The sequence below is a fragment of the Chelonoidis abingdonii genome, chromosome 9 (assembly GCF_003597395.2).
Source record: "Chelonoidis abingdonii isolate Lonesome George chromosome 9, CheloAbing_2.0, whole genome shotgun sequence".
In the NCBI taxonomy this organism is placed as follows: Eukaryota; Metazoa; Chordata; order Testudines; family Testudinidae; genus Chelonoidis; species Chelonoidis abingdonii.
This window is the reverse complement of record NC_133777.1, coordinates 9540688-9566730: the sequence shown is the minus strand read 5'-3', so window position 1 is coordinate 9566730 and position 26043 is coordinate 9540688. Positions and strand designations below refer to the sequence as shown.

The 26043-nt window shown below is 42.6% G+C and overlaps 1 protein-coding gene across 2 annotated transcripts in view; it reads left to right on the top strand.

The window, feature by feature from the left end:
• The window catches only part of SDK1 (sidekick cell adhesion molecule 1), a 662005-nt gene that overhangs the window by 596047 nt on the left and 39915 nt on the right, over positions 1–26043 (top strand). For both annotated transcript variants that reach the window (XM_075069178.1, XM_032767751.2), the window contains 3 exons: positions 995–1096; positions 23407–23522; positions 24961–25147. In XM_075069178.1, coding sequence (XP_074925279.1) covers positions 995–1096; positions 23407–23522; positions 24961–25147 — 405 coding nt within the window. The remainder of the gene's footprint in view (positions 1–994; positions 1097–23406; positions 23523–24960; positions 25148–26043) is intronic.

Sequence of the window (26043 nt, the reverse complement as noted above, 5' to 3'; positions counted from 1 at the left end):
TAAAGTCAGTGCTGATTAAAGTAGTTTTATTATACTATTGACCTGTCTTTCAGTATATGTTTGCTGTGATAGTTTTGCCTGTTAGGTGATAAATACTTACTGTAGAGTAGGTTATTTCGTTTTCAGATGCAAATCCTGGAACTCTGGGCAGCTGCAGCCAGCCCTCTGTGAGGGTATTTACATGATTCTAGTCTGCCTCTTGTCTTTCCCTTGACTACTAATTACCCTAATGCCATGGTTTTTGCTAGCTTCTTTTCTCCCTGCTGTCACACTTTCCCCAGCTGTTAGTGTATTTCCTATGGGTCAGCTAAGAAATGTTTGCCCAGTGGCCAAATGGAGCATAGAAGAAGCTGATCTTAGAAAGGAAGGAGATTTCAATGTTCAAGCTGTGATTGCTGCCAGAAAAAGAATTCTGTGCAGCCCTTTGAATAGAACTACAAATTCTGTCCATGAGTGTCCCTCTGCACCCCACTTCAGCAGCTGCACAGTAATGATGCTGCTGCTGTTTGTTCCCAAGGTGAAACTCTTTGAAGCTGGGGGAAGGCCTGCAGTTATGACATCTCCCACCAGCAGACATCAGGATGAGTCCAGATCTTGAACTTTTGGCGCACAGTGCAGAGTCCACTCCATGCACATGCTTCTCCCTGAGTAATGGCAGCTGTGGAATAATCCAGCAATGTTCCCCCCACTTCCTCTAATCACCCACCAGCTATTATCCCTTTTATGGAAGCAGCAAAATGAAGAAGCAATAGGAAAGTCAGGTCCTTTCTTGGGGCAGATGTGGTGCCTTTCATATTTATGTAAGTACAATGATGATGTGTGAATTAGAGATGGATCTAGCCAGGTAAATACTAACTTTTCAGTGGCTTACTGTTTCCAGCATTCTAGCACTGTATCGAGTGAGAGACAGAATTCTGGATATAAAGAGATGAGGAAGTATTAAGCGGGATGTTAAAAGTGCCCATTTTTTTAATCTGCTGATTTAAATTTCCAGAGCTGAAGAAATACAAGAGATATGAAGTTGTAATAACAGCATATAACATCATTGGGGAGAGCCCTACCAGTGCACCTGTGGAAGTGTTTGTTGGTGAAGCAGGTAAGCAAATGGAAAATGAATTGATTTAAATAGCGCCTGAGTTTTTTCACGCTTTTCCAGGTGGTTGAGACAGGATCTAGGGTATTTGAGAGATTCCCCAGATAGCTATGATTCCTACACAATTACCTGCTGGCAGAGGCTGGGACTGGAGTGTCATAGTCATTTGCTGTTCAGAAACCAACACATCTACAATACCCAGAATAAAGGAAAATGCCTCGTGAAGAAAGAGGAGAACAAATGCTTTGAGCAATTTCCAAAAGATTAACATCTTTACCAAATTAGCTGGGAAAGGGAAACTGGAAGTGTGAGGAAAAGGTGACTCAATATAAAGAAGTAAAAAGTGGAGATTAGGAAAACTACAAGGGAAAGGAAGGGGGTCATAAAACAAAGAGACATTGGAAGTAGATCCTTTTTTATTTTACAGCCCTCTTGCATGGCAATGTTTTCTGTGCATGCACCCCCACAAATATATCTTGAACAGTTGAATCCATGGAGGGAATTGTCTCCAGCTTAGTGGTAGCTCTGGAGCTGAAGTTCCCAGTCACCCACAAGACAATGAAAACTCTTTACCTCTGCCTCTAATCTAACCAGCTGCAAACCCTCCCTCAGCACCTTATCTGTCTTGCCATGCACCTTTGCATTACTTTGTATGGATCTAGTACAGAAATGTGCACTGTACTTTACAAAGTGCAACTTGCCAATCAATTTACAGTCCCTATCCTAAAGGGCTGAAAGTCAAGAGGCACAAGTCATTACAGTGTTCATAACCAAATACTTACCATTTGAATGCTTCACGAAACAGGGACCCTGTCCAGCACAGTAATTCTTGCTGGGAGAGGATGGGACTGGAGTAACTGTCATCTTCCCCCACAGCCCATGTCACTATTTCATTCTTTACAAGTGACTCTAGCTGGAAGAGGCTGGTACTGGGGTAGCTGTGAGCTTCCTCGGCTATTACTTCTGTACCATTTCCCATAGCAACTTCTCCCATTAGAGGCTCAGGTAAGATGGGGTTCCACCACCACTTGGTCTCTTGCCCAATCAGTATATGAACCAATCTGATTTCACTTTTACTCTTTTTCTTGAATCTAAGATTTAAAGGTTTGAGTTCGAACTCTAGAGATGGCTTTTTTATTGTTACATTAAATACTAGATTTCTGTGAACTAAGAAAAAAATTATTAACTCTTCAATCTTTTTTATTTCAGACATAGTTGTAATTTTCACTGTTATATAAAACTTCATCAGTTAATCAGAGGGGGCCCTGCTCTCCAGTTCCAGTTGGAGATACTTACATAGTTGAGATAGTTAGTTATTTTGCTGGAGTTCTAACTTCTTCCTGCAAAAGATGGCAAAGGAAGCTCCAAATGGAGCCAAGTATGTCCGGCTTCAAAACAATTTTCCTTTCATAACTAACAGCTCATGTCTGCAAGGTGTTTATACACGCGCACACAAATACAACAAAAGGGGAACAAAAGGAGGCTGCTACATGTCTTTAAAGCCCTCAACCATATATTGCTCTTAGCAGCCCACATGGGTGGCAGGGGGATGAAGAGCTCATGAATACAGCATTCATGAGCTCTTCATGAATGCTGGAGGGCCTTCTTTCATATGTAGCCACAGCTGGGGTTTCTCAAGCTGCAGCACAGTTCACTGGGTTTGTTAGGCCTTGTGGAGTTTACTCTAATTAGGGACAATACAGATCCATGCTGTGGAAATTGTAAATTGGGGATCTTCCTGCAGATTTTCTGACCTGTTGTGCGATGCAGTGCAGTGTTAAGTGGCTGTCATGTTTCAACCCAGAGGTGGCAGCTTTTCTTTAGGGAGTGATGTGTTCACTCTATATAGCTTGTATGTTGTTTTAAGTTTTTGAAATGATTTTGGAATCCTTTAGGATGAAAGGTGCTGTATAAATGTAAATTGTTTTGTTTTACTGTCATTTCTTAGGGCTTCCTAGCTGCAGTAGCAAAGGCAACTAAGCAGGAAGAGATGGGTCTTTGATTTGGTTTTGGCTCTGGCCATTTTAAAAAGATCACACAATAAAAAGTGAGGGTTACCAACACTGGGGGTGGAAGCTCACTAGTCCACTGAAAGATAGTGATTATCATACCATCACCAGCAGTGCACACATAGACAAAAGGAGGCTGACACCAGTTCAGCGTACCCCAGATAGTCTATTGATGAGTGCTGTTAAATGGCTGCTGCATCCACCCCACAGATTGCCGTATGTGGTGGGTAAAGCGAGTCCTTTCGTAGTTTATACCACTCTTCTGGAAGGAAGGTGCCATATTGAGAAAGATGTGAGGTATATATTTGGGGGGAATGTCATTTCTAAATTTAGAATCCATTATTCTCAGAAAATTAAGATTTTCTGGCATTGTTTTCATCTTTATGTCTTGTGTAGCATGGAGCACAGTCAGCACCAAATTACCTCTACACACTCATTGATGTGCCATTCAAACAGTCTGCATTAAGGATTTATCCTTAATTTTTACCCTCTACGTATGGTGGAACCAGCTTACCTGCAGATCTGCCCCTTCCCTCTCTTAGATTTGAATTATTCTTATATGTTTGGATTTTATGTATTACAATAATGCAGCTTTTTAGTACTCGGAGCATGCTTGAACATTTTTTAAAAAATGACCTAATAAATAGAGATTGGTGGGTTACCCCAGATCAAATCAAACAACCCAGTAACAACACAACTATAACAAGACAAGAAGGAATGACCAGGACACCAGACTCCTACACCACTACTACTAATCAATGTTACCCAACACCCATCTCCTCACAGGCCAGGGTCCTAGCCATTGGGTACCCATTGTGATGCACGTGGCATTCAGGGCAAGAAGGAAGATGACAATATTTCTGTGAGTTACGTGATTGTTGACAAGACTGGGCAGTACTGGTGACACTCTATCTCCTGACTTGAGCAGTGAAATAGTAGGGTAGATGCAAGTGGCTTTTTCCTAGGGGACAAGCACACCAACCAGCAGATGCCTCTTCTCAGTGGACTGGAAGATGCTTGTAATGGTCTAATGTTGCCTTTTAGATCCAGCCACAGCTCTGCCCTGCTCATTAGTGAACTGTGTGCAGCTCCTCACAAATGACAGAAAAATGGAAAGCTGCTACTTGCAGAAATTAGAAAGGGAGTCATAGCCCCTTCGGCAGGCCCCCTTCTCTCCTTGTTAATTCATTTAACAGTTCAGCTGTCAGGGCTCCAGCTTTGTAGGAAAGCCAGTGAATGTTCAGTGAGAGCCTAGGTACTGATATTAATCCTGGTCCTAAATACAGCTGCTACCAGAGGTGGTGTTCTGCTTGAATGAAATAAAGATTCCTTTACAGCCGCTTCTATGCCAGGAGTATTGGCTTGTTGTCGTTATCTGCTTGTGGGGTGGGATCTGGAGTTTAGGAAGCTTCCAATATGTGCATAATACTTGAATAGAAATCACAGATTTAGGGTAGTCATGCTTCCCCTAATTTAGGGAGGTGAATAAAATGGAAGGCAGCAGTACAAATCCTTTGCTAACAAGCATGCACACACTGGTGCTTCCTCTCATCGAGCAGGGCTGCCCTGGATGAAATATAATGGAATTTTTAATTTTTTCTAGCAGCTGCTGCTGGAGGTGTATGTTTGTGGGGAGGAATGGGTGAAATATACCAAGAAATACTTTCCTTTTAAACAGGTGATGAAGGCACTTGTGGGAAGGGGAAGGGGAAAGTGACGTGTGTCATTATAACTGATGGTGACATTGACGACCTTCATGCTTCACGGGAGCTGATGCATCTGATTTTTTTTCTTTTTAATTTTTTTAATAATGAGCTCTGACAGCAGACTCGGCACAGGAAGCAAAAAGATGCAGCCAAGGACTCAGAGATGAACATGAGTAAAAGGCTTCTTTGGGTGAGGAGGGGAATAAAGAGTATGTAAGATGTTGATTTTCTGTTTAAATCTGAAGGGGCTGCAGAGCCTTCATGGTGCACAGTGGTACTGGGACATTGCCATTACACAATGGGGGGTGCTGTTCTCCAGCGGAGACATTAAATCTTTCCCTCAGCTTCTAGAGCAGGGAGAGGTTTCAGCTGACTCCTTTACCCGCCCGCGCTATGCCACTCTGCTTTGCATAGGGGCCTAGCAGCAGCAGCAGTGCATCTGAAACTGACTAACAGTCTGGTCTCTGAAGCTCTGTACTGGGGTTCAGAGTTAAGGATTGCTAGCTAGTTTCCCTGGCATTGCTGCTTGAAAGAACAGCAATAAAGTGAAATAGAGGCAGAAAAAGAAAGGTAAAACATAGAAAGGTGGAAAGAGAAAATGGAGGGAAGGAGAGTGTTCTGTCTCGATTGGGGTTTCTAGTCACATACCTTTCTCCAACCACTTGTGCCTTACAAGAAGCCAATAAAATAATGGCTCTTATATCCAAATGACATAGCCCTCTGTGTGACCAGCCAATGGACTTTACAGGTATTGCCTTGTACCAGCATTTCTCTGATGATCCTGTCAGCTTCTATGACATTTTTTATGCTTCCATAGTCTCATTCTATGCATGGGCATCACTTTGGGTTTGCCTGCACTAAGCCCAAATGAGACCTATAATTCACCATTGATACAGCTTCACTTGTGATAACACTGGTGTGGATAGGGCACAGCATCTCTTTGGACCCTGGAAAGTTGATGAAAACACCTGAGCTTTGCCTGTGTTAGAGTTTTCACCGCTACAGTGAAGTTGCATTGATGGTAAATTATGGATATGAATTGTACTAATCTAGACAAGGCTTATCTCTTTTTCCTACTACCGTCACCCACTCAAGCTACTCTGTTAGAGGTAATTTTAGGATCTCACGCTCTTTGTAGGAGATCAATCAAAGAGATTAATTTATTAAACACCCAAACTGAGTAACTTCAGCTCTGTAGATGTTATAATGGAAAGGGAGAATCTAACCAGGCCAGTGCAAGTCCCTGGAAGAAGTGTCCTAATGTCAGTGTGTCAAAAAGATATCCCTGCAGGTTGCTGGGGACTTCAATCCATTGTCAAGATAGAAAGGAAGGAATCAGGAGTCATAATGCTGTCAAAGCATGTTACTCTACCATACAGAAAAAGGAATTTTAAAACAATGCATTGAAAAATAATGTCAGGATTGAGACATAGTTTTGATAGTTTTATCTGACAGCTTTAATTCCCCATCAAGAATGCAGAGGCTTACTGAAATCATTTGCTATATTTTCAGGCTGCAAGTAAAAGTAGCTGACTGAGCACCTCATTAACAGCTCATTAAGCTGTTAATATCAGTCATAAGCAGCCCTGGGTACAACACAATGCTTTATACAGTGCAGCAGTTTCTTGTTTAGCTCTGGCTTAATTGCCTCCTTCTATCATGTTGCGATGCAGGAAAGGTGTTAGTGTCCGAGCTAGAGGGATAAGCATTTTTTGATCAACAGAGCTTACCGTCTTTTCCCCTGTTATCATTTATTTATGTCCCATTGTACCATACTTTGCCATGCAACACTTGCCTGGACAATTAACTTACCTCTTACAAACCTGACAGTCCCCTGGCAGCTCTCAGCAATGACCAGCTGAAGACATAGACTGTAGCTACACTAGCGTTTTTCAGAAAAACTACCACCATTGCAAGCAATTGTGGGAGCACTAGTGTAAACCAGCTGACAGCATTCCTACTGTTGGGTTGCCCTGATAGGAACTAAGTGCAGGGACAGAGGATGCTATGGTGAAACTATTTGTTCCCAGTAAAGCTGCATCTGCACTAGGTCTCTCTGTTCTGTGTTTGTCCAGGGCCTACCACAGTGGGTTCCTTGTCCATGACTATGGTCCCTATGTCCTACAATAATACAGTAATAAACAATGGTAGGAAATGTGCTGGTGGACATGGCTTTAATGAGAAAAGTAGCAAGACTCACTCACCGAAAGCAAAGTAATTAATTTCCCTTAAAAAAAAAACCATGAACAAACACTATTAAAAAAAAATGGGCCATATATTGCACAGATAAGGTTGGGGCTGTAACAAAACCATCTCCGCCTTTGGCTTATAACTCATATTCAAGCTGAGATAAGCTTTAGAATTTGACTATGGTTGGCTCAAGGGTTAACATTACAATCAGCTTTGTTTCCTCTCACTGTCCCGTCCTGCTCTGCTTGCATACTCTCATCCTGGGATAAGTGAGCAAGGTACTGTGATGTTTCTCTTGCATACCTCAACTCTCTATGGTCCTGCCATCTCACTTTTCCTCCAGTGTGACTGCTGTGAACCTAGGCACAGGGGAATATTGTTGTTTTTGCTTTCAGATTTCAGCATCCCAGCCATTGTCGGGCACTGAACTGAAGGCATTCTCAGCCATTTATCAGGGATTGAAAGTAAAAAGACCTTGATTTTTCTCATGAAAATTTGAAATAGCAACTAACTGAAATTATATGGCCATAGCAAGCACAAATATTCAGTTGAGTGCAAGAATGTTATAGTGAAAAAACTCCAGCACCCAGAAAATGCAGAGCTTAGTCTTTCCCCATCTGGACCCCAAACTCCTCCAGTCACATTAGTGTTGTTGCAGTCCTGCAGCCTCAGATGAACCATATTTAGCTGCTGAATTCTAAATGAGCCAAAATCTGATTCACTTCTAATTTTGGAGAGCATCTACCTTAGCTCCTGATCTTCCCTACTAATTTTGAGACTGATCTGACTTTTTTTTATGTAGTGCTGTAGCCTCGTTCGTCTTAGGATATTACAGAGACAAGGTGGGTGAGGTAATATCATTTATTGGACCAACTTTTGTTGGTGTGAGAGACAAGCTTTTGAGCTACACAGAGCTCTTCTTCAGGTCTGGGAGTGTGGCTGCTAGGTGGAACCAATTGTTTAGCATCAGTGCTTAACACATATTTCAAGGGACTATTCAAGGTGAAGTGGCTTTTAAACACCCATTCAGTCATCGGGAGGAAAAGAAGGGAGGGAGAAGCAGCTGAGGGTGTGTGTGGTTGTTAGAGGGTTACAGATTGTTGTAATATGCCATAAATCCAGTGTCTCTATTCAGTCCATGATTTTTAATATCTAACAAAGTTTTGAAATATTTATGGGTTTTTGAAATGAGTGTAGGGTGGAGTGTGTAAAATCAGACTTATAATGGGAACTCTCTCAAGAACTAAAGATGATCACAAACCTCACTACTTTTCTTTCACCTGGCATTTGGTAGTATAAACACATAGCAACAGGTATAGATATATTAAAAACAACAATCCACCTCCTGCCCACATACACACACAACCAAACCAGTACATTCCACTGAGCTTCTCCCTCTGGGGAGAAGAGGAGAGAACGAACAACGCTTGACAGATATTAGTCAGACAGCTGAACTCACTTCTGGAAAGTGCTCAGATACTATGATGTGAAAGAAACAAACTCCACTCTCAGGTTGGAAGCAACAAAATCAGAGACAGCTTTATTCAGGACATGCAATTGCAAGGGAAGAACACAGCTGACAGAGAGCATCTCTGCCTCAGTTTCTCCAAAGTACAAGCCAAATCACACAAGCATTTATACCTCTATGTGACATCCATTAATTAAAAACATCTGCATTTTATTTAGGCTTATTTGCTATCCCGGTATTTTCTCACTTTCTCTTCTCAAACGTCGTTATCTCAAGGCTAGGTCATACTGACTATTCTGCTGTTTTCCACTCGCTCCTGACGTGAGCCCTGCTTCTACAGGTCTTGCGATATTAGGCTAAGACTTGACAGAACAGTTGCTCTGTCTCTGACACTTAAATGGCTGCACTTAAACCCTCTCTTTCTTTCCCTGCTTCCACAATGGTAAGGAGGGTGGCATAAGAACCTACATAGAATGAAATAGAACTCAGCTGCAGCCTTAACAATTTGAGGGGCCAGCCGGATCAAGGTGAGGAGTAGCTTCATTTGGTGTGAGGATGGAGTTTCCAGGCAGACTAAGTAGTCGTTCCGACTTAAACATGTACCTACATTCTCTCAGTGCAAAGTACCGTAAGGTCACGTCACAATGAATAGTCAAGGCAGCACCAGCCTCTTCCCTTTGTGGGAACTGGGATGGACCTTAATCCCCCTCACCATGATGCCTGCTTCTCTCCATGGGCTCCAGCTCCTGCTCCTACTTCCCCTCCCCCCCCAAGGTCCTGCCTCATGGCCCCATCAGAGGCCAGAAGCCAAAGCCAGGCAGTGTGGGCAGTGCTCGCAGCCGCTAAGAGTCGCCTTGGCAGGCGGACCCAGTTCTGGGGCTGGCAGAGCCCTCGGAGTCCGGGGCTCTCTACAGTTGCTCTCCTGGACTCCGAGGGCTCTGTCAGCCCCAGAGCTGTGTACCCCCTGCTGAGGCGACTCTTACCGGAGTCCAGGGAGCAGCAGGTGTAGAGAGCCCTGGGTCTTCTACCAGCCCTGGATGGCGTGCCCTGGCAGGTGGGGACATAGGCCGGGGCTGCTCTTGGGCATCCCTGCCCAGATTTACTTCTCCACTGCTGCTCCACTGCTGTCTCTACTCTGCCTTCACCCTGCTACGGGATGCGGGGGGTGGAGGTGTTAAGGCAAATTTTGGAGTGGCTACAACTCCCACCACATCCCCACCAGCAGCGCCCCTGTAAATAGAACCCACAACACAAAAATCATTGGCCAGCAAACTTCCTCCGCTTTCCGCCGTCTTCACACAGCATCCTGTCCAGTCAGCCGCATTGTCAAACCACACTTTCTGTGGGCATCCCCGAACACCTGACACCAGATCTTGCAAAACTTACTGTGGCAATCTTCCTCTGCTCATCAGACCCAATGTCTTGCAAACTCAAGTTTTCTTCTTTGGCTTAAATGGAGAAATGCTTTAGAAGATACTGTACATTACCATTATGTTGAATATGAAGGGCTTCAGAACCAAACCATAACTATGCTTTCCAAAGCCATGAAGGTGGTTAGTCACCCAGTTATTGCTAGAGAACATACCATGTTTGTATGTGAGAACAAAGAACTGTATAGCACACAGTGTCACTGAATAATGCAGTCATTTGAGGTGTTCAGGATGAAAAGTCAGTACTCTTTCTCCAGTCTAGAAACCAAAAGGTGCCTGTGGACAGCCCAATACTCTCTTAATAGCACCATATTTGAGACTCTGGTTTGGCCCTTTATTCCTAAGGTGTCAGGAAATGAGACTGCTGTAGACGCAGCCCACAGTGGGTGGTGGGAAGGGTGTAGCAGTTCTTGGCATAGGCGACTCATGGGAGGACACAAAGGGGGATACCAGCTGAAGGGGGACATGTGACCCCAGCATGTGATTCCTCCCTGCCCTCTGCCCATGTTCTGCTCCATTCGCCGCTGTGGTTCCCAGGAGAGCCCTGCGGTTCAGTTCAGTGCTAAACAGAACTGCAGGGCTCTCCTGGGAACCGCAGAAGCAAAAAGAGCAGAACATGGGGCCACCTGGTAGCCCCAAAGCAGCAGCTCCTTCGGCATAGCTGTACTGGTACCACCCCCAGCCCTGTCCTCTGACAGGGCTGCACAGACTCCAGGAGATGCAGCTGCGTAGAAGGGCTGGGGGCAGGGGCAGGGGCAGGGCAGTACAGCCCCACCAGATGAGCTGTCGGTGGCCCCACATTCTGCCCCTTTCACCGTTGTGGTTCCCTGCTTACTGTGCCCACCCCCACCAGGCATCTGGAGGGGGCACGTGACCCTATTGACCCTCCCAGGCATTGCCTTTGGGTCTTGGGGTACCCAAGGCTATGTGTCATCTTGTTACCCCCTGCCTCTAGCAAGAGGGAGTCTTACCTGTGATAGCTGGGTGTTAGCTCCCCAGTACCACTAGCCTATGCCAGCCCTGTCTTTGCCTTGCAGGTTAAAATTTTTAAGAGCATGTTAGACAAACACCTGTCAGAAATGGTCTAAATAATACCGAGTCCTCCCATGAGTGCAGGGGATTGGACTAGATGACCTCTTGAGGTCTCATCTAGTTCTATGATTCTATGTCCCTGACTCCCCTTAGATCATTCCCCTGTGATATCCAGCTCCTGACACTAGCTCCTCACAGAAATCCCAGATCCTCTGCCCCCAAAGGAACAGTGTCCTCAGTTTACTGGTTTTACTGTAAATCATCACTCCTGTATCACACACAGGACTTGTGAGCACTTATAATAAAACAAAAGAAAGCTGATTTAAGAAAGAATAGAGATTCCACTACAGACGAGAGAAAATGATGGAAACAAATGGTTAGAATATAAAACAAAATCATAAAACACGGACTAAGGCCTACACGGTTACCTTTCCCATCTAATGAAGCAGGTTTTCCCCTTCTGAGTTCAGCCTGTTGCAGAGCTGGCTTGCTTCTCAGGAACTAGGATCCAGTCATTCATGAAATACCCCTGCTCAACAAGATGTCTCCGCAGTGAAAGAATGCAGTGTCTTTTTCCACCCTGTGACACGTTGAGTGGATCTTTTACCTTTATTCACGGACAGGGCAATCCCCTGTCTGTTATAATATTTCTTTTTACCTTCAAGTCCTGTCAATTGTTTGCAGCTGTCTTTGATGGTTTTCTATTTACTGTTCTAAGATGGAGCAAAGGTAGACATCTGAACCTTGCATTAATTACATCATCTGCTGATCAGAGAGAGATGACATATCCCTCCCACTTGAATGGGTCATCAGTGAGACTAACTTTTACCCCAAGCCCATAAGGCATAGTTTCAATAAACTTTCAGAGTTACAAATGCCTTGGGAATGGAGGTTGTTTGTAATGCTGAACAAAACACTATGGTCCTTTCAAACATTTGCAACTGAACATAGCCTTAATACAGCTTTGAAACTTTACTATGCAGAAGAAAAATGCAGCTTTTAACCATCTTAAATTAAGTGAAACAGACACAGGAATAGTTTACTTACCTTGTCAAATCTTTTTTTAAACTTTCCCTTTATTTTTTAGTAGTTTACAATACAACACTGGGTTAAATGTACAGTATTTGCTTTTTTTTTCCTCTGCTGCCTAATTGTGTTCTTCTAGTTCCAAATGAGTTGTGTGGTTGACCAGTCAAGTCACACTATGTGTCATTGATAGATACCATGAAAGTAATGTATTGGGGTAGTGAGTTTGTCAGGTCTGAGGCAAGAGTTGCTTGTAAAGAACAGTGAACCCATTGTCCATTGGCACCAATGGATCTCTGCATCACAATGGGTGTTTCATTGTGTTGCTCTACAAGTCGTTTTACAGGTGATGTATGTAGGGAACAGTCCAGCTATGGCAGAAATATGAACTGGTTGACGTAACAGTATTTTCCATCTTTAATGTCTGAGATACAGAAGTGGTGCTGACTGATGTAATAGGAACCCCATCCATTTTCCTTAGTCTGGGAGACAGCTCTCATGACATAGGGCACTAAGGGGGTAAGAGGGAACTGAGGAAGGTCGGGGAGTTTCTAAGGTTTCCCCTCTACTCCAGCAGGAGTTGGTTTTTATACCAACACTCTTTAGTATTTAATGTATGGTTTTATACTTCATTTTACACTTGCTTTGATTTGTTAGTTTTATCCTGTAGCCCTTGGCCTCCTAGCAAGTGTGTCTGGGATGGTGAGGTGAAGGAGGGAGCCTTTCATTTGGGAAGATGAAGGGAAAAGAGCAGAAAGGTATTATTTTAAAACGCATATTCTGCTCTGACTGAATGGTGCACATGTATTCTACTTTCCCTTTGATTTTGATAGGAGAAAAGATTACATGTAAAGATTGCGGCTGTTTTAGCTCCCCCTAGTGACACTTCGAGCTGTACTGATCCCTAGCAAATGAAATTTTCAAGGATCAAGGACAGGATGGATTCTGAAGCTTGGGTCTGTAAATAACAGTCAGTTAATTGAAGGGTATAGCCACCGTGGAGCCCTGGGCCCTTTAAATGCCAGCCCCAGCCCGGCTACCAAAGCTGCGGGCGGGATTTAAAGGGCTCCTACAGGCTCCCCACTGCGGTGGGATGCCCGGTGGAGCCTTTTAAACCCCACCTGCAGCTCCGGCGGCGGGATGGGGCCAGCATTTAAAGGGTGGCGGGAAGCCGGGTGGAGCTGCGGGTGGGATTTAAAGGGCTTGGGGTTATAATTTTTGCTACATGCAGTTTTCCTTTACCCAATAACCGCGGAACCAAACTCCCGCCTAAAATGAGACTTGCGGTATGTAGTTAGAGATCTTTATTCAACAGGCTCCATTCACCTCACCATTAGGTGGCAGTGAGAAATACACACATTGCTATCTGCAAGAAATTGAAAATCATGATTTTGGACCCCCCAAAATCCATGAGATTTAAACAATATATGTGTTGTATTTTTGAGTCTTCTGATTTGTGAGCTCCTCCTGCCCATCCCCAGTGCATGTGTGTCTGACAATTAGTGTTGACATGCTCCCAAATACATTGGATAAAGTGATTTTGGTCTGTGTTGTAGGAGCTCTCACCCCCACATCTGCCTATCCCCTTCCCAGCAATTAATTCCGCTCTTTAGTCCCCACCATCAGCTCTGTCCCCCTAGCCTCTCCCTCAGTTCAGCTGCATCCCATCAGTTCAACCCCTCCCACTCCATTACTCCCACCCCCTCATTTCAGACCTCTCCCAGTCGCCCCATCAGTTCAGCCCCTCTCAGTTCAGCCTCCTGCCTGTCCTCACCATTGCTCCTGCTGGGTTTCTTCACACACACACACATACCCCAGGCCTGGGGGCTGCTTCAGGGTCCCCTCTCCCATTTCAGGTCTGTCAGGGGCAGCTCCAGGGGCTCCTTCCTGTCTGCCCCTTCCCTGGCCAGGAGCTGCAGTGAGGAGGAGCAGAGATGAGTAGAGAGACTCTACTGGCTTCCAGCAGGGATGAACTTCAGGAGGAGGCTGGAGCTTCTCGCAGCACTATGAGTCGGCTTCATCTCCCATCACGCTCAGAAAAATGCAAGGGTTGGCAACACTGATTACTAGGAACATTTCCTACATTCTTAAATTCTGACTATTCTCATGCTTTGCTAACTTCCCTGACTGGGCCTGTGAGATACCCTAACTGTTTCTAGAGGGAGCTAAAACCACCTGTTTTCAAAGACATTCTTGAGTAGAGAAATCCATATATTGGCTTACAAGGTAAAGCAGGTCAATACTGGGGAAGCTGGGACCCTTTCCTTGTTGATACAGACAGACCCACACATGGATGATACAATATATATTTGAATAACAGCTCTCACATCGCTATGATACCAAACATACTTGGACACCTATCCTGATGAAGATCTGGCAAAGCCTCTCCTTAAGAGAAATATATATGCACCCCTTATTTACCCATAAGCGTGTGAAAAGTATTTGGACCTGATTCTACTCTCACTCCTACTGGTTAAACACCATTGCAATGCTACTGACTTCAGCAAGAATATCAGCAAGAATATTAGAGAGACAAGGTATGTGAGGTAATATCTTTTATTGGACTAACTTCGATGAAAGAGACAAGCTTTCGAGCTTACACCATGCTCTTCAACCTGAAGAAGAGGTCTTTGTAAGTTTGAAAGCTTGTGTTTTTCACCAACAGAAGTTGGTCCAATAAAAGATAATACCTCACCCACCTTGTCTCTCTAATATCCTGGGACCAAATCGGCTATAACAACACTACATTGAGTGGGCTGTAACAAGTTTACACTGTTTGCATGAAACACTCCACTCTATTAGCAGATGTTGATCCTGCTCATAAATGGTTGCTGCTGACTCACTGATGTAGGCAACTCATTACCCCATCTAGATATAAAGGTAGTGGGAGTGACCCTCTACAAAGACAGGAACTAGGATGTGGGATGAGCAGGGAGAATTGGGGGTGGGGGGCGTCAAGTCTGAGGAGAAGACTTGAACAGAACTTTGTTAATTTCTTGGTTAATAAAGTCAGACCCGGGGAAGGATGTGAGTTTTGACTCCCCACAAGGATATCTATATATCCTGCATCTGACGAAGTGGATATTCACCCACGAAAGCTCATGCTCCAAAATGTCTGTTAGTCTATAAGGTCCCACAGGATTCTTTGCTGCTCCCACAAGGATAGGCTTTGTTTTAAAGCAGATCAGAAAAGGCACCTTCTCACATGGTGTTATCCTAATTTATACTGGTGTAGAAAGGGAGAGGAGAATCAGGCCAGTATGTTCACACAATATCAAACACCCAGCAGTGTCTTTGCCATATATTCTTGCATACTTGAACAACCTTCAGTACATCCTTGGGGCTGAATTCTGAATTGTGCTCTCAGCGGAGCTGACTGTGCTATCATTTACACAAGTTTCACACTGATTTAACTCCATTGACTTTAGTGGAGTTAATCCTAATTTACATTGATGCAACTGAGAGTGGATTTTGGCCTTTGGGTTTAACCCTGTCTATTCATTTGTAGATATCTAATGTTTGTAAGACTGTTAGTGTTCCTCCCAAGCATACTGCTAACATCAAAGGAGAAAAACAAAGAGAAAAAGAATAAGATACATTTTATTCTTTTCCTTCCATCCCTTTCCCATCTGCTCTGTGCCAGGTCTGAAGATAGTTTGATTGTTCCATAGGCGGCATTCCTTTTGGTCCGGACTATATGCAGCCTTTTGACTGACAACCCCTTTGGCCAGTGAGATAATCACTTTTAGTTCTTTATTAAGGAAGTAGAATCACATGTTTCAGCAGCAGCAGAAAAAGGTACACCTGTCTTTGTGGAGTGAAAGTAGTTCCTTGCGAGAATGCATATAAATGTTTGTGATATTTGTGCTCAGTACTACTATATGAGTCATTCGGGCGTTTGCTCCGGGCATTATAATCATAGTACCTTATGATTCCCCCAGGCAATAACTGACCCCTTAAGATATGTGTTTGCAGATGACTGAGTGGAAAGTGTGACACCCACTTTAAAAGATCAGTGAGCATTCAGGAGAGAGAACATAGCAGCCCCACCTTAAATGGAAATAGAAGGGATTGAGAGGGGAAGGAGCAGGTGGAAGAAAATTACCTCTGCTTGACTCACCCTCTGTTTTACAAAGGGTCTGAACAAACTAATCATATTTGTTGGATTTTTGTTGAGAAATGATTGCCCTTAAGTCTGGGGCTGTGGGAATGCTATTCCACTTCTAGTCCTGTTTCATCTGTTATCCAAAAGCTTTCTAATATAAACTTGATCTACAGTACAACGAACATGATATCAGTCTCTCTCTCTTTCTCTTTCTGTACACATGCTCAGAACATATGTGTTTTTAACTCAAAACATTGCGGGACACGCTTCCTGGCACCACTGGAACAGCTGAGGACGTTGTGTTTACTTATTATTTAGAGCAGCTTTTACTTTTTTTTCATGCTTTGTGTCCTATAAAAGTGCATTAGAAGAACAAAGAATATTTCTGCATATGCTTCAAGTGCAGAATACAAAGGAGGGGACTGGCTTGGTTACAGGCCAGGATGCTGAAGCTACAGCAGATGCTCTAGAGTCCCAAACACCCTTCTCCCAGGGTACATTCTCTTCCTCCTCAAACCCCTGCCTAGGAGTCTTTGTTGGTACATCATTTCTATTAAGGTATGACTCTGTAGCCTTTCTCAGTCTCCAGGTATGTGTTTAGCATTGTGGGAATGTGAGAGATGTTATCCAAGTTTACGCTGAATCATCCTCCCTTGGGTTTATATAGACTAGGAAAGGCTCCCATTTTCCCCTGTATTGATCTACTCTATCAAATAAATCAATATGTGATTTCTCCACTGAACAGTGTGCCACTGGTAACTGGCTATTTCTGTCTGTTTTAGCTCCTCTTAATAGCAGTTAAAGCTTCTCAGAGATTGTCTGAGGAAGCCATACCATGTGCTGATACTTCTTTCTCCTAGTCCACAAGGTGATATGACCCTGTTTGAGCTAGTACCTGGCAGATCAATAGCTTTTGAAGCCAAAATCTGATTCCCAAATAAGAAAATAATAATGTACTATTTAGGTCAAATGACCCTATATTTGTTAATTGTACTATTTTTGAGAATTCAAGGATATAATATATATGTACTCTGTGTGTATGCATGTCTATATTATTACATATGTACAATTAATATTGAACTTGTGTACTTAAAGGGACATCGCCACATAATTTAGTCCTGAAATGTGATCTACCTCAAAATGGCTAGAACTAGTTGGAGAACATCCTCTAGATTCTGAACATATGTTTCTAAAGGATCCCATCCTGTCCGTGAAAAACTGCTTCATCTCTGTCTGTTTCTATAACATGAACTAACTAATCATCCTACTTGCACAGCTATGGTGATAGCTTCAGTTGTTGCTGGAGGAGACCCAATAAATAGTATGACATACCACACCTTCATTCCACAAAGATGCCAGCTCTGATTGCCCAGTTAAAAATTTTTCCAAGAACTATCTTGGTGCTGTCTCCCCTGCTGCCCCTTATGCATGAGAGGAGCTACAGCAACATTTGAAAAGCTGTCTCTTTGTCCTCCTTAAAACCTTCCTCTGTTGTGATGCTGACAAAAACTCCACAATAATTAGGCATCTGGTTTGCTGAGACCACTGCTTATCATGCTGATCTCTCTTATGGGGGAGGGATAGCTCAGTGATTTGAGCATTGCCTGCTAAATGCAGAGTTGTGAGTTCAATCCTTGAGGGGGCCATCTGGGGGAACTGGGGTAAAAATCTGGGGACTGGTCCTGCTTTGAACAGGGGGTTGGACTAGATGACCTCCTGAGGTCCCTTCCGATTCTATCTCATAGCTTCCTTGTCATTGTTTTTGTCTGGTTTTTTTTTAATCCACCTGTTCTCTACATTCTTATGTTGTAAAACCTTTACGAAAGTGGATATCTTTTTATTATATGTTTTTACAATTCATAGCACAATGGGAGTCTGACTTCTAGATGTTAGCATAACACAAATAATGATTAGAGGAGAATAAAAGCAACCAGGTTAATTTCAAGCTCTTGTTGAAGAACAGAAAAAAATAAATAATGCTCACTTGATAAAAAAAGATCAGATGTGTTAGCAAAATAGAAACACAGAATTGTTTGAAAGTTGTGGACTCAAAGAGAATCATGCTAAATAACATGCTGCTGTCCATCTTTGTTTCACTGCATCCCTCCCCTTAACTTTTATCTGAGTGTTATCTGTTTAAAAAGCAAGCTCCTGAGGGCCAAGTTTTTGTCCTACACTTGTCTGTAAATTGCGTAGCATAATATTGACATTATATAAACAATAATAAAATCAGTAGGGAGAAATTCTCAGCTACCCATAAGTATCACAGACACAACAGTAGCAGCAGGGTGCATTTCATAAAGAAAGATATTATGTTTAAACAATAAATCACAAGGATTTGTAACCTATGGAGTGCTACAAAGCATCATAGCAACTGTCACTAAGAAAAGAAATGAAAGGCCAACTGCAACATCATATTGGTGAGAAGTTCCACATGCCACACACAGCCTTGAGAGGTAACACCCCACACTAACAAGAAGTAATGCTGGACTACATATGCAATTATGTTTTGTTATGTTGGTGAGGTGGTTTTTGTTTGTTTGTTTTTTGTTTTTTTTAATAATTCTCCCATCATTCGAGTCGATTGTAAAGCCGGAAGGGACCACTGTGATCATATATCTAGTCTGACATCCTGTATAACACAGGCCATAGATGTTCTCTGAATTAATTGCTGTTTGGATGTTTTTCTGAAAGCTATGCACTAGTTCAATCTTCTTTTGAAAATTGCCACTGATGGAGAATCTACCACAACCCTGGGGGTAAATTGTACCAGTGGTTAATTGCTTTTATTTATATATTTATTTATACATTTTTAAACAAAGTATTCCCCATCTCCGGTCTTAATTTGTCTGACTTTAACTTCTGGTCATTGGATCTTGTTGTACCTTCTTCTACTAGATATAAGAGATTATCAAATTGTTGTTCCCCATGTAGGTACTTTAAACTGTGATCAAGTCATCCCTTAACCTTCTCTTTGGTAAGCTAAATAAAGAGACTCAAGGAGCTCAATCACTGTGAGGCATGTTTTCCAATCCTATAATCATTCTCATGGCTCTTCTCTGAACACTGTGCAATTGATCAACTTCCTTCTTGAATGGGGGACACCAGAACTGGACACAGTATTCCAGTAGCATTCGCACTAGTGCTAAATGCAGAGGTAACATGACCTCCCTATTTCTAGTCAATAGTCCCCTGTTTATTTATGCAAGGATCATATTAGACATTTTGGCCACAGAGTCAAACTAGAAGCTCATGCTGAGCTAAGTATTCACCATGACCCTCAAGTCTTTTTCAGAGTCACTTCTTCCAAAGATGGAGTCCCCCATCCTGTAAGCATGGCCTACATTCCTGGTTCCTAGATGTATAACTTTACATTTGGCCATATTAAAACACATATTGTTTGCGTGCTTCCAGTTTACCAAATGATCCAGATCTCTCCGGATCAGTGACCTGTCCTCTTAATTATTTACTGCTCCCCTAATTTTCGTGTCATTTGCAAACTTCATTAGTCATTATTTAATGTTTTCTGACAGGCTGTTGGTAAAAATGTTAAATAGCATAGAGTCAAGAACTGATCCCTGTGGGACAGTACTGGAAACACACCTGCTCGATGCTTCCTCATTTACAGTTACATTTTGAGACCTGTGAGCCACTTTCTAATCCACTTAATGTATGCCATCTTAATTTTATATCAGACTATTTTTTATCAAAATATAATTCAGTACCAAGTCACGTGTCAAACAGGAGTCTTATTGCATCAACAATGTTACCTTTATCAACCAAATTGTAATCTCATCAAAAAAGATATCAAGTTAGTTTGCCAGGACCTATTTTCCATAAACCTCTGTTGATTGGCATTAATTATATTACCCACCTTTAATTCTTTATTAATTGAGTCCTGTATTAGCTATTCAGTTATTTTCCCTGGGATTGATGACCAGTCTATTTACCCAGCGTGTCCTGTTTACCCTTCTTAAGCACTGGCACAGTGTTCGCTTTCTTCTAGTTGTCTGGAGCTTCCCCAGTGTTCCAAAAATTACTGAAAATCAATGTTAATGGCCCAGTGTAACTCCGTCAGTGCTAACAGTACAGGAAACTCTATTGTAGCCTGGCCACTGGGTATTTTAACCACCATGTTATCTAAAGGTGATTGGCACTTGTAGCTCCCGTTCACTTTGCTGTGGGCCAAAAATTAGGCCACTTACATTTTAGGTGTCTAAATATAAATGTCGGTGTCAAACTTTAGGCATCCATGTTAGTAAATGTTGGCTCTAGCTTTCACCTTTTTGTGTCTCCATGTGGTATTGTTGATTTGCTGTCCTTGTATCATTCTGTTAGCATCATACCAATCCATAATTAGTATTATTGTTGTATTAATTAATTATACAGTCTGCTCATTCAACTCCTTACTGTGTTTCTGTGTTGCTGAGTGAGTCTTTAAAGGCAGCAGCCTCAAAGGTGAAATGAAATCCTGATAAAAAAATAAGCGCTTGCAAAAAGCTACATGAGATCCCAAAACAGAATACATGTGCAGACTGAGAAATGACAACTAAATACATTTTTCAGAGGAATTGAAATGCTTTTTACTGGCCAAGAGCTGGGTTCTGGCCCTCAGGGTTCTGTGTCTCTCCTGATAAAGTTGATAATGTCACTAACACCTAAACCAATGTGAGGGAGGCAGTTCCCACTCTGCTTTATGTTTAGTGAGACCAGCAGCTATGAAAAACACAGAGCCCTGAAATCTTGAACTGAATTCCTAAAAGGTAAAAGGCCTTTCAGCTCACTTTTAAAATGTGTTTACTTGTACCAGTAAAATCTGCTCATGCATTAAGTAAAGGTTTTGGGGTCTCAAACAGGAGTGGTTTTAGGGATGTTTCATTTTTTTTAAAACATCTCACTTCGCCCTTAATGTAATGTGCTGTCTGCAGAGCATCAGGCATGAGCAGCACTATTCTGCTGTCCCTGTTTATTTGTAGGGAGAGCGAAGCATCAGAGTTTGAAAGATGGACAGCGAAACAGACTCATATGGCACCAAATCAAACATAATTTGCATGACATCAGGATTCTGGGGCTGTAAATAGGAGAGTCGGGGTGGAAAGATCACTGGCATTTTTAAACGTTATGTTGTCTAGATATGCTCTGAAAAGAGTTATATGACATGGCTAAAATGACAGGAGTCTGTGTACGCTAGCTCTCTGGCTGTTGTTTGCACCATTGGAGCTGCACTGGTTCTAGCCTAGCACTGGGAATTTGAAGAAGAATGCTAGTATAGATGCAGCCTCAAAGTACAATCTCTCTGTCGGTACAAGACATCCAGTTGCGTCACTACGTAGGACAAAAGGAGATTGTAAAACTGATCTGTTTTTCTCTGTGGTTATGCATATTTCTGTTTTCCCCAATATGTCATCAACGCCAGACCTCGAAGATGTATTTGCAGGGTTTCTATTGTATGAGACGCTTGGTTGTGTGCTCTGATGTGTGGTATAAAGCCCTCTGCATCTGAGAGTTTCAGGTCTAAGGTAGCAACATGAAGTTGAACTGAACATAGCCATCAGGTGAGCTTGCTGCTATGTTCACATCACCAGTGAAATCTGGAAGAGGGGTTGGATTGCAGAGCAGCAATTAGATGTGTTCGCTTGACTAAACAAGCCCAGCTTGTGTTTTATTTACACCCATTCTCACCTCATGCATTTGACACATCCAACTGAAAAAAGAGGCTAAAAAATAATAATAAGCAAACAGTTTTAACTGAACACCAGGATAATGACCCTGCTCAGTTTTGCCTTTCATATTTTAATTGTACAACAATAATTTTGCAATAGGGTTGCCGATGGCAAACATGCAAAAGACATTAACTGTATTTATGTTTTGGATTATTAATGTGGCTGTTAAAATTCCTCCAGTTAGTTTTGATTGAATTGTTTTTTGTAGGTTTTTTGTGCGATTCTGTCGTTTAATGGAGCGGTAAATAAGAATTTCTGATAATGAGCCCAAGCATCTGTCACAACAACCTGGCGCTGGTTATTAACATTTCCATTAACGGCAGGGTGGGCAGTGATAATATGGAAACCACACAGTTAGAACAAAATAAATAGTTGGTGTCAGGCTGAATGGGTGTTAATTACTATTTTATTTTATAACCCTGGAAGGCAGGGGTGGGGGTAGAGGGAGAGTCTAACTTATGAAGGTCATTCTCTCTAAAGAAAGAGCTCTCTAGAGGCACAGATAACCAGGGCTATCTTACTTGGGTGGTGAATATTTTATCACATCTGTTTGCAATCTATAAATGGGCAGGGAGCTCAGACACTGTGGGCAAAGGCTGCAGTACCATCTGCACATGCACAAGGAGGAGAGAGGAGTGGTATTGTTTTTATGCCCTGCCCTCTCTTTCCCATTTTGGGAGTTCAAACAGGACACGTTTTGACATTTTTTCTGTAACCAGAACATGTGCTGTTTGTTAAGAGCTGCCATAGGCTAAGACAGTGGATCTAGAAAACAGACCATCCATGCCAGTCACTTGGGAAGATGTTCCACTTCCACTGAGCTGGATCACAGCCAAGGGGAAAGATTGTGTGACCCAGGTGCGCACAAAGAGGAGAGATTAGTTTTCTGGTATGGTGTAATGCAAAGAAGGAGAAATGGTAAGTAGGTGAATAAATTACACATTCAGCCAGAAAGAGACAAAATTCCAGTCTGTGTTTATGTTTGAAGATGCAATGAAATCATAACTAAAAACTATCAGAATCCATTTACTGTACAGAAAATATGACTTGAATTGGTTTGTTTCTAAAGGGCTCTGGAGAGAATTTTAGAGACACTAGCCATGCTCCTCTTGCTTTTTGCTCCTCATGGCAGCAAACTCCAGAAGCATAAACAGGACATTATGGTGACTCTTGCTAAGGAGAAAGATTGGGGAAACTTGAGCTACTTCTCTATATGTTTATCTTCACCAATTGGCCATTCAGGAAAGCAAAGTCACCATCGAACATTTGCCTTTGAAGTTTAGATGAACACAAATGAGATTTTTCTCTGTCATTTTCTTCTTAAAGAACTGCCTGCTGGCCTGAGTGTACTCAGCTGTTCCATATGGGACAGAGAACACAGCCACCTCCAAGAGTCACAACTGATTGTCATTCCACACACACTGCAGGTGTTTGTCTGAGACGTCTCTGGGGTGGAAGATGGATTTAAAGCTGATTGTGTTTTTTAGCTCACTTGTGGCATAAACAAAGATACTAACCTGGTCACTCCATAAATGGAAAAGTGCAACTTGGATATCAGTTTAGTTCTGCTTGTCACTATTAATTCTCCTTATTTCCTTATCTGACACACTCTCTCTCTCTCTAGCACCAGCAATGGCCCCACAGAACATCCAAGTAAATGTCCTTACTGCAAGCCAGCTAGAGATCACCTGGGACCCACCTCCTGTCGACAGCCAAAATGGGAACATACAAGGCTACAAGGCAATATCTCGTTCCTACTGCTTTTGTTATCTATCTTGGCTTCAGAATTACCTTTGCTGCATGAGCCAGACTAAAGCAATGCTCAGGCTACAGTAATGACCATGGCATCATGTGCCAAAACCAGAGGGAGAGAGTACGAGGCAGAGACAAAGAGAAGGAGGTATTAATGTTCAGTGGAAATTCAGTGCATACAGAGAGTGGGAGAGCTCAGAGTATGCAGGCAACGTGTCTGTTCCAAATACCAAAGGCACAGGAAAAGTCGGGGTGGGAATTGAGAGCTGTTATGAGCCATCAAGAAATGGATAACTTTCTCCGAGCTGTAAGAATGAGCCATGTCAGATTTCAGAGAGTTTATTTCATTTCCTTAACTTTAATGAAATTAAACAGTAGTATTTATTGCACTTGGTTTGCGGAGACACAAGGCACGTGGCAGAACCATCTTGTTTTGTCTCTCCAGATGAGAGAGGACCCTTTGAGAGTGGAGGTGGGCAAGCCTACAAATGCTGGAGGTTGGCTTGAGTTCAGTGTCTGGCTCTGCCTTTCTCCATTTATCTAGGTCTGCAAGTGAAGGAAAGCTGAGCCAGTGAGAGAGAATAATCTGGCATTACTTCTTGGCAGTAGCAAGCAATGTTATATATCAGTTTATGTATTTTCCCTCTTGTATGTGTATAGATAGTTCTAATAGCTTAGCTTGTAGAGCCAAGGTAGACTCTTCGCTCGGCCTGACTTTATGCCCTGGTCTGTTTTATAGTTGTCACTTCTAGGCCTATTCACAAGCAGTGTTACCAATAGCTCTGTAGGTAGCCTACTGGAATCCTCATCTCCGGAGTTTAAATTGTATGGCTTCAGGATAAGAATTACATGAGGGAGAGGGATAGCTCAGTGGTTTGAGCATTGGCCTGCTAAACCCAGGGTTGTGAATTCAATCTTTGAGGGGGCCACTTAGGGTTATGGGGCAAAATCAGTGCTTGGTCCTGCTAGTGAAGGTAGGGGGCTGGGCTGGACTTGACAACCCTTCAGAGTCCCTTCCAGTTCTATGAGATAGATATGTCTCCATATAAAATATAATGCCAGAACCAATCGGCAACTCACACCTGAGAATGGTTTGGTACCTGGCCACTTATTGCTGTGTTCTAGAAGGTCTTATTTAATGTCATTAGGTCATGTCACATTGTCTGTACTCTATTTTTAAAAGACCTTTCTCAGGAAACTATCTTTGAACCCAAGGGGGGTTTTCCTTAGTAAAAATAAAATAAGGACTTCAGGATTGGGCAAAGAGTGAATAATACTATTATACCCTATAACTGAATGATCCAAAACTAAAACTGCCAACATCTTACTGGTCATGGGGAAATGAGTACCTGTTTTACAGCCTGCATCATATTGAGACTGGAATCTGAGTGCAGGATTGACTTCAACATCTCTCTGTTTTTAACAGATTTATTACTGGGAGATGGACATCCAGAATGACACTGAGAAAGTGAAGGTCCTTTTCCTCCCAGAGACAACAGTTCGGCTGAAAAATCTGACCAGCCACACCAAATACATGGTCTGCATATCTGCCTTCAATGCAGCAGGGGATGGACCAAGAAGCAGTCCCATGCAGGGCAGGACACACCAGGCTGGTATGGGATTATTTTCCTTTTCCAAACCACAGTTTAACCTGTTTAGAGATTATGATCATATAACTGTTCATTTTGTGTGTCTAAGGAAACAAAATACAGAGCTATAAAATGGTTGTGTTTTAGATCTGATTGTTGGGTAAATTATTCTATTGTATTGTTGTTATGGTTAGGCAAATATTTTGGATCAAATTAGAGTCAACCCTTTTGGAAGGGATTTCAGAATTGATGCTGTGACACAAAGTAGAACAGGCTGGGATAGCAGTAGAATCTCTGTCACAAACTAATCCAACGAAAGGTTATGGACCTGATTCTGATATTACCACTGGAGTAAATTAGAAGTAACTCACTTGAAGAGAATGGAGGTACACTGACAAAACCTTGCGAGAGAAGAATCACAGAATATCACGTTTGGAAGGGACCTCAGAAGATCATTTAGTCCATGCCCCTGCTCAAAGCAAGACCAATACCCATGCTCTTTTTATTATTTATTGGGCCTCTGGCATTATGTGCAACCACAGTAAGTAATATCTGTGCTGGAGACGCTGATCCCAGGGGGACACACATTCTATGGATGTTCCCTTGTCATTAGGTTCCGTGAGAGAGTGTGAACCAACAGCAGACTCCTTCTTAATGTCTTTCTGCCTCTGCACCTTCACTTTTTGATCACTGGGGAAGACTGTCCAATGCCCTCTGGTTTTCTTTGGGTCTCATTACTAGCCAAGAAACTGATATTCTGCAATAGGAGTCTACATCCCCATCTGAAACTGAGGATTGTTGCACAGGATTGAGAATGAAATTCAGCCCAGTGCAGAGAGCACACACAAGTCACCATGCACCATTTAAACCCTCAGGGCTGGGCTGGCCTTGCTTCACCATGCAGTGGCAAAGGACTGCAG